Source organism: Vulpes lagopus, chromosome 15, assembly GCF_018345385.1.
Source record: "Vulpes lagopus strain Blue_001 chromosome 15, ASM1834538v1, whole genome shotgun sequence".
Classification (NCBI taxonomy): Eukaryota; Metazoa; Chordata; class Mammalia; order Carnivora; family Canidae; genus Vulpes; species Vulpes lagopus.
In genome coordinates this window covers 26333860-26342830 of record NC_054838.1, presented here as the reverse complement: position 1 = coordinate 26342830, position 8971 = coordinate 26333860, and the positions used below count along the sequence as shown (strand labels likewise).

At 58.6% G+C, this 8971-nt stretch overlaps 1 protein-coding gene across 1 annotated transcript; it reads right to left on the bottom strand.

Annotated features, from left to right (window-relative positions):
- Positions 1 to 3773: 3773 nt before the first annotated feature.
- Positions 3774 to 7039, bottom strand: TPBGL (trophoblast glycoprotein like). Its single transcript, XM_041729754.1, has one exon. It carries the CDS (start codon positions 6568 to 6570, stop codon positions 5383 to 5385), a length of 1188 nt encoding a protein of 395 aa, XP_041585688.1. The 5' UTR covers positions 6571 to 7039; the 3' UTR covers positions 3774 to 5382.
- Between the last annotated feature and the right edge of the window lie 1932 nt (positions 7040 to 8971).

Genomic DNA, 8971 nt, shown 5'->3' with positions numbered 1-8971 from the left:
CAGGTATTGTCAAAAGTCGCTGGAGTCCAGGGCCCACCAGCCTGGTACAGTCCTAAATTATTCTTGTCCCGATATAATTATTAATAGTGGCCTTTTTCACTCTCCAAAGTTTCCTGGTTTGGTTGGTCCCCTTATTTAGGGACCCCCGTGTGCTTCCATCATTAGAGACCTCCTCTTCACGGAGGACAGCTCCAAGATCTAGTCCATCTCATCAGGTACGCTCAGCAGAAAGTAGAGGCTCAGGAAGGATGAGTTTTATATCTTGTACCACAGAGCTTGGGGTTCCAGAGCAAACCCCTCTCTCCTCTCAGGGAGGGCAAGAGATACCCCTTACCATGGGGGAGGATCCCCAGCAGGATTTCTGCCTGCAAGAGGTTGAGGCAGGTTTCCGAGGCCTGCTGGAAGCTGCTGATGGAGGCTGACAAGTCCTCCCCACCCCTTTGGTGTTGGCTTCCACTTCCCACCGTCCCCCATCTCCAGGCCACCACAGGTGTGGGTATGGCTGCAGGAAGCAATGACCAGAGGGGTGGAGATACAGGGTGAAGAGACAGGACAGTCCTGTCAGACCCAGAGCAGGACAGGGATGGCTCTGGGGACATCCTGGGTTCCGGATCTGCTCTGATTCTGGATGGGCTCCTGCACTCCCTGGGCCTCAGTTTCCCCATCAGTACTATGAAGGGTTAGTTTGGGTGGTCTGTAAGGGACCGGCCAGCCCCAGGCAAATTGGCTTGAGGCAGCACTGAGGGAGGAGGGGTGGTGAGAGAGGAGTGGGGGGGCAGGGGAATGGGAGAGGGGACTCCAAAGGCTGCCAAGCGCATTACCACAGAAACATTAACTGCCCCATCACTTCTCCCAGTCTGGCAAAGGCCACATCCATAAATTAGGGCCGTGAGTCTGCCAGGCAGAGACTTAATGAAGAACGAGATGAACTTTATTGAGAGCAGGAAGTCCCTCTGGAGGTCACAAGTCCAGCCCCAGCCTGGACAAAAGGAATCTTGAATCAGAGAGGGGCAACGGGTGTCCACAGACACCCTGGACTGGGTGAGGAAGGCAGGAGCCGGCTCTGCCGCCTTCACTGCTCAATCGCCCCATCACCCAGCACACAGTAGGGTCTCAACACCTATTTCTGACTGAAGACCAAATGGTGTGGCCAGTCATGCTCAACTTGGACTGAGACCCAGTCCTCTTGGACTCTAGCTGGGCCCTCACCAGTTCCCAAACCAGACCCGCGGGGCGTGGGTAGGAAAGGGGGCTGCAGAAGTAAAAGTTTTCCCAAGGAGATGGTGCTCATGGCTTCCCTTTGTTTCTGAGAGGCAATTTCAGCTTTTACAGGGCCAGAAAGCCTGGGAAGTCTGACATGTTTCTCCAAGTGTGTAGTTTCGTGTCTATCACATTTCTGACAGTCGCAGGCCTTTTCTCTCTCCCTCTTCTGCTCTTTAAGGGGACATCCCAGATGGAGTTCTTCCCCCCTGGCACTTGGCCCTGACCCTACCCCCCTCACTGTCCACCTCAGACTTCCAGCAGCATTAGCAGCATTATGATTATAGAGGGAGGCTGGTCATTCAGTGAGGCTTGGGCACTGCTCAGAGTGTCCGGAGTGGTGGGTGGCATCAGGGCATCAGGGTATCAGGGCAGGCCAGCCAGACCTCTCCATGTCATCCTTTTCTGCAAGGTCTCTTCTGGGATCCTAAAGGGGCCACTGCTCTTGTCCCCCTGCCCATCTGGGCTCCCATGGGCATGACGTAGGTCTGGTTCCTCTGTCTCCAGTGCCCAGTGTGAGGTCTGGCACAAAAAGGCTGGACAGAAGGAAGCAACAAATAAGAGGCACTGTGCTGCTCTCCTGCTTCCCATATCCATCTCTCCACTTCCCCGAGTTCCCTTCTAAGGGTAGATGTCCCTCTAGAGCCTCCCAGTGAAGACGTGGGGATCACAGATCCATCTCATGCACACAGCAATTAGTGGTCTCTGCTTCTCAACCCAGATCTTCCTGCCTCCAGTGCTTTGCACAAAGCCGATACTGCTGATCCTTCCTTCCGTTCTTCCAAATCCTGCTCATCTTTCAAAACTCCACTCAAATGTGACTTCCTCTAAGTAGAAGTCTCTCTAAGCTGGGTCAGGGGTCCTTACTCTAAGCTCTGTATCCCAAGACTTCTTTTCTCTAGACCATGATTAAATATGATCCTCCCTGGGTCATTAGCTTCTCTAGAATTGGCAAAATTGTATTCAGTTGAGGCCGAATGGCTGGCTGGATTTGCAGAGGAGGCAGGCCTTAGGGACCTGTTGATAGTCACATAAGGCCAAAGGCCACTGACAGGCTGCAAGGAGGGTGGGAACCCAGAAATGACATCTAATGGGAATCGGTGAATGGCACTAAGATTAAATATCAACTGGCATATACTGGGCACTCAATTAGTTGATTTTTGACAACTATTGATTTGGTACTTAGCTTAGTGGCAGCTCTCATATAAAACGTTCAAAGATTTTTGCTGATGATGAACCCACAGCTAACAGCATGTTTTATTTGCCAGGACCTACTGCAGTCTTAGGCTACATTACGAGGGCATGTCTTTGGAAGTGGGGAGGTGACCTGTTAGACAGAGGTCTCTAACCTGTGTTAGAGATATCGTTCCTATCTCATCCTGGAGTACTGGGAGGGCACCCTCCGAAGGTCATTCACAGATGGCAACACTTCTAGAGAATTTGATCCCTTCTTACGAGGAATGACTGGGAATTTGCTGGAAACAGACATTCCTACATTATGCCCAACTCTGTGAAGACCTGTGCCAGGGGAGGGGCACTCCTGGCCCCAAGGCAAAGCTGGGACCGTCAGGGAGTTCCAGGTGGGACTCCCCAGGCAATGAGGGGGATGCTTCCAGATTGGGAGGGAGTGAGCCCCCCATTGAGAGAGGGTGCTCCTGGTTGAGAGGGCCTAGGACACTTCCCACATTACGTCTGAGATCCTTTTCAGTGTCTAAAGGGCACAGGTTCTAGAATAATGTGGCCCTATGATTTAAAATGCCAGAATTCTAGCCTTCTGCCTGGTAGTTCTAGGGCTCTGAGAACCTGAATGTGAAATAATCTAGTCTAGGGACCTTGAGGTAGGAGATAAGCCTCTTACCCAGGTCCTGCTGGCCCAGAACTCACCTGTCTCCTCGCTCCACATATTGCAGGGATCATTTTATCCATGTCCACCCACCTCCACTCCTAGGCTGCTGCTTCTCTCAGCCTCTCCCTACCCACACTTGCTTAGTCCTCACTCCAGGACAGCATCGCATGACACAGGTTATAAGGGAGTGGCAGGTAATTCATCACAGGGGAGGATGCCAAAGCGGCAAATAAAGATCCCTCCTTTCCTGCCCGAATTAACTGCCTCTGAGTCTCTGGAGCTGGATTTCTTCCCCAGTGCACCTCCCCCAGAGCCCCCATCCTACCTCAGCGATGAGGAATGACAAGGTAAGAGGATGTAGAGGACGCATAGGATTGCAGCCTGGCTGCAATGGATAGCCCCCTCTCAGCGGATTAAAGGCAGGCTGGTTTGGAGAGCGAGGCAATCCCAGCAGAAAGTCCTTCCATGTGTCTCACCTCAAACCTGCCACACGTAGTCAGAGCCTATTTCTTCTCCCATAGGCTGCCAGAAGAAGACATCAAAAGTCGCTGCCTCACTCAGGGAGGTCCAAAACACCCTCCCAAGTGTCCCCTCCCACCTCTTTCAATGCCCCAAGGTCAGCAGGAACGACAGGACACGGCACCACTTACAAGAGCAGAGTATTTGAGATTATTGCAGACTTTATAGAAAACTGCCCAAGGGAGATCCAGATGTCTTGGGTGGGGGCGGGAAGGCAGACCTCAAGCCAATGTGTTGAAGGAGTTGGGGTTGGGGGGAGCGGGTTATGGGACTTCCTGTGTGCAGAGGCAGCACAGGCCAGCCATTCTGCTTGACCTAGGGGATGGGAGTCAGGGAGAGGCAGCCCCCTCCCCACTCACCAATTGTGCTTTGGGATCATGCAGAAGGCAGGGCCCTGAGGCTCTGACCCTAAACAGGATGGCTTGTGCCTGAGACAAGAGATGAGGCCCCTCATCTTTGGCCTCCCTTTTGAGGCCAAAAGGCCTGGTGGAGGGGGACGTGGGGACAACGGATCCCCAGGGGAGAAGAGTCACATGGGTGGAAAAGAGCTTGGGGGCAGCAGCTCCCAGCCCTTCAGAGCCTCCTCCCTTACTCCTCTCTGAGGCCACCATGTACAGGTGACCCTGGTTCTGAGGCCCAACCAACTACTCTGAACCCCTAGGACTCTCTCCTTCCCCCTGGGTATCTGCCAGTATGGTTGGGGGATGCTTGGCACCTGCACCTGTCTTGCAGGGCTGGAGAGCTCATCCTAGGAGGAAAGGGGGGTGGGTGGGCACACCCCAGGAATGGATTCCTCACTGGATCCTGACCAAGTGAGTGCAAGCGATGGGTGTAGGGGGGATAGAGAGCCTAAGACTTGGGCAGGTGGATTAAAGTCCGATCAGGGTGAAGAGCTGACAGTCTTGAGATTAGGGACAAGCACTGAGTACTGGGGGATCAGAGCCCCGGTGAAAAAGGCTGAGGATCGGTTCCATACTAAGGCTATAACAGGGTGTGACTGTCCCTGGGATGGGAGACTGATGGAGCTGAGCCCCAAGCCTGGGCCAAGCGAGGGAAGAGCCTGAGCCAGAGCTGGGGTGGTGGGCAGTATGAAATACACCCACCCCCCAAATGGGGGGAGGGTGCACAACCCTCAGAGCCCTAGGATGTGGGTGTCTGCAGGGTGGGAGGGCTCAGAGCCCTGGGATGAGAAAAAAGGCTCAAAGTCCACAAAAGCCTTCAGAGGGGTGCTCTGCTTGAGATCAGAATAGGATATGAGGGTCCCTGAGCCCTGGGAAGGGAGTTGAGGTCTCCGGGCTGGAGTTGGGAGCCAGTGATGTCTAGGGTGACGTTTCCCACTGAGAGGTCAAGCCTCAAAGCACAGGGTGGTGGAAGCAGTCTCAGGGCTTTCGCACTGAAGGACAAAGTTTCCTGGCAAGTCTCGAAAAGGGGGAGGGTGCTTTGGGGGTGGTTCGGGGAGGGATGTGTCAGGGCCTGGGATGGGCAGGTGCGGTGTCTGGAATCAATAAGGGGTGTCTCTTGGTCTTTGATGGCGAGGGCTCTCAGAGGCTGGGGAGAGGAGGGTACCAGCTTGGGGCCTCCGGGTCGGCGTGGGGGGCGGGGGGGCGGGGAATGCCATAATCCAGAGGTCTCGGGCCGGTCAGGGGCAAATCTCCAAGCCCCCAACTGGCGGGTGTCTCATACCCACGGCTTCAGGCCGGGTAATCGCAGGGCAGTCCTCAACCGGCAGGGTCAGCCGTCAAGCGCCCAGGGACGCCTCAGAGCCCCGAGCCCGGGGAGGGGGCGCGGGAGCCGGCGGGCGCGGCGGGGGCGGGCGCGCGGCGCGGGTCGGCGTCCTGCTCGTAGCGGTAGTGGTAGCCCTCCATCTGGTCCCGGCAGGCCTCGCGCAAGTTGCGCATCCAGCGCTGGATGCCGCGGCGGTTTAGGTAGAGCACCATGAGGAAGATGAGGCCGATGAGCGCCAGCACCAGCCCGAAGAAGACGTAGGAGGCTTCCAGCTCCGGGCCGGCGAGCTCCACTTCCTCTCCGCGACCCTCGGCGTCGCCGTGGGCGCAGCGCAGCCGCGCCTCGTCCAGGTCCAGGAAAGGCCGGTCCTGCAGCGCCCGCGGGGAGGCGCAGCGCAGCCGCCGCGCGTCGGGTACGCGCTCCGTGGCGTTGCGCAGCCAAGCCAGCAGGGGGCGCGCGGCACAGCCGCAGCGCAGGGGGTTGTCCGCGAGCAGCAGGCGCGGCGCGGGGAGGCCGCCATCGCGCTCGAGCGCGCGCAGCTCGTCGGGGCCCAGGCCCGCCAGCGCGTTGAGGCGCGCGTCCAGCTGCTCCAGGCGCGGCCGGCGCAGCGCGGCGGGCGGCAGGCGGCTCAGCGCGTTGCCCGCCAGGCCCAGGAGGCGCAGCTCGTCCAGCGGGGCGAGCGCCGTGTCCAGCGCGGCCAGCAGCGTGGGGCCGCCCCGCGCCAGCGCGTGGTTGAGCTGCAGCGAGCGCAGCGCGGGCAGCCCGCGGAAGGCGCCGCCGCCCAGGGCGCGCAGCGGGTTGTGGCTCAGGTCGAGCGCCGTCAGGCTGGGCAGCCCGTCGAAGGCGCCGTCCTCCACCACCTCGATGTTGTTGTGCGTGAGGCGCAGCGCGCTCAGCAGCGGCAGGCGCACGCCGCCCGCCGCCGCCGCCGCCCCCGCCTCCGCCTCCTCGGGGCCGGCGTCCCCGCCGGCGAAGGCGGCCGCGCGCAGCACCGTCAGGTTGGCGCCCACGATGGTGAGGTTGCGCGCGTCGGGCGGCACGTCCCGCGGCGGCTGGCGGAGCTCGGCGCCCGACGCGCAGCGCAACAGCAGCTTGGGGCCGCCGAAGCAGTAGCACTGGAAGGGGCAGGGCGCGGCGGGCCGGCTCAGCGCCGCCGCCACCAGCAGCAGCCCCGGCAGGAGCGGCCCCCTTGGCTCCGGCCGTCCGGCGCGCGGGGCCATCGCTGCCGCCCCCGCATGCGGCGCCCGGGCCGCCGCGCTCACCAGTGAGTTCGGAGCGCCCGGGGGGCGGGGAGGGGGCGGCCGGGGCAAGTCCTTGGCCCGGCGCGGCTGGCGATCGCGGTCGGTCCGTCCGCTGGCTCTAAAGTCCCAGGAGCCGTCACTTTTCCTGGCCGGGGGGAGAGGGGTCAGGCGGGGAGCGGAGCCCCCCGCCCCCGGTGCCCTCCTCGCCCTGCGCGCCGGCCTCCGACTTCCGCGGCCGCTCCGGGCTCCGAGCCGAGTGGGCAGGGTTTGTCTCCCCCCTCGCAGCCTCCCGGCCTCCTCCTCCTCCTCCCCCAACGGAGTCTCCGCGCCCTCCTCGCCGAGGGGCGGGGTGGGAGGCTCCCGGGAATCAGGGCTTTCGGCTGCTGCGCTTCCCCCACTCCGGCTCCGGGGCTGCCGAGAAGTTTGGCTCCCCGAGGCTCTGACTTGCTTCCCCTCGTCTCCCCCCCCCCCTCCCCGCCCCACGTTTAAGCTGGTTCCTTCCTCCTCCCTCTACCGCACGTGTGAGGCGGGGCCGGGCGGGGGAGAGCTGGCAGGTGGGTCGGCACCACGGAGCGAGAATTTGGGGGGAGGACCTTAGAGCTCCCCCTCCGTGCACAGGCGAGGATGAGGGGTGGGCTGAGAAAGTTACTCATCTTGCAGCCTCTTCCCCGCGTGTGACCGAGGAGAGGGCTGTGCTAGGAGAGACTGGAAAATCCCCAGCCTTGGTTTCCCCCCTCAGCAAAACCCCAGTTACATTAGGCCTGGCTGGGGTCACCACGCTTGCAGGTCCTGGGAGACCATCGTTTTCTCCACCCCATCCGACCCCCACCCAGGGAAGTCAGCGACAACCCCTCCTCCCCTCCTCCCCCCACCTCCCCTTCAACTCACTGACTGCTCTGCCGGGAGTTCTTCCATCTGGTTTCCTCCACCAGGCTGGACTCCTCCCCCAAGCACTCTCCTAGGCCCTAGGACCTGGTGGGTGTGGTGATTCAGCTCTTTGCTCTCCCCTCCCTGCTCCCGCACCTGGGCACCCCATTACATTGTTCTACTGGGTCTCGGGACCCTGGGGTTGTTATACACCATTGACTGCCCCTCCTCCCCTCCAGGGTATCCCACCTGTAAATGTTGAAAGGGTGGGAGGGTTTGGAGCTCTAGAGATTTGGAGAAGGGGAGCAAATTTTGCAGCATTGAATGATGGGGGGTGAGGTAGGGGTGGTCTCAGAGGGGGCCGGGGCTGAGCTGTTTATAGGTTTGTTTTGTTCTGGATTTTTTTTTTTTTTTCTTTTTTCAGAACTGGGAAGCTCCCGACCTGATTTAAAGAGATAGGCTCCTGAGAAGCGAGTACTCCTGGCCTTGGCATGAATTATTCAGGCTGGAGAGGCTGACACTTGATCCACAGGCCATTCTGGTATTAGCAAAGCTGGTTGGGATAGAGGCTGCCCCCTTCCCCCATAAGAATTAGTCAGTCTTTCTCCTGAATTAGGGACAGTTGTTGGGTTGACTTCTTCCCTGAGGTTATGTTTAACAGATTGACCAACAGATCAATATCCCTTAAGGAGGAGAAACAGACCCTGCATGGCCTGGGTCCCAGGCAAAGACCAACAACATCCTGGGCGGGGTCTGTTGATGCTGGGGCTGGGGCTCCCCTCTCCCTTCCTCCTCTTTCCCCATCATCACTCCTCGGTATTGGCAGATGAGAACTGTAACTTGCACATGCAGGATTGGACACGTCTATGCAGGTGTACATGTGGAGTCAAGTTGGACACATGAACAGCTCAAGGTGCATCCACATGTGAGGAAACACAGACTCGTGCTTCCTTGGATGTGCATGCACATGCCTAGGATGTTGTGTACAAGCCTGTACATGGTTGCAGGTAGGCTCAGGTATGCCTCGTGCAAGTATATTCAGGCTCATTCATACATGTGCATGTGTTAACATAGATTTGAGTACATCCTCGTATGTGTTCATACATCCATAAGCGCATAGATATTTGAGCATTCATATTTCTGGGACCATGTAGGTTTCCGGGTACATTCTCAGAGGGGAAACTTACAGGTGCATGCATGTGCATGCATGCAAGCACATGCATCCAGAGATTGGACAACATACTCTTAGCCCATTCCTGATCTCCACTGCCCTTGGTCTGTATAAATAACAGGCTGAGATCCCTTTGCTCTGGGCACAGGTGCTCAGCCATTGGGGCTGTGCACTCAGCTATTGAGTTCCCCAAGCCCTGGCCCACATCAGCTGCAAGCCCCAGCTCTGACATCTCCATGGTGAGAGGCACTGGCTCTTCTTCCCTATTGGACTTGCAGTACAGGGGCTAGCACGAGAGAGAGAGTGCAGTAAATGTTTGTAGATGGGTGGATGGATGGATGA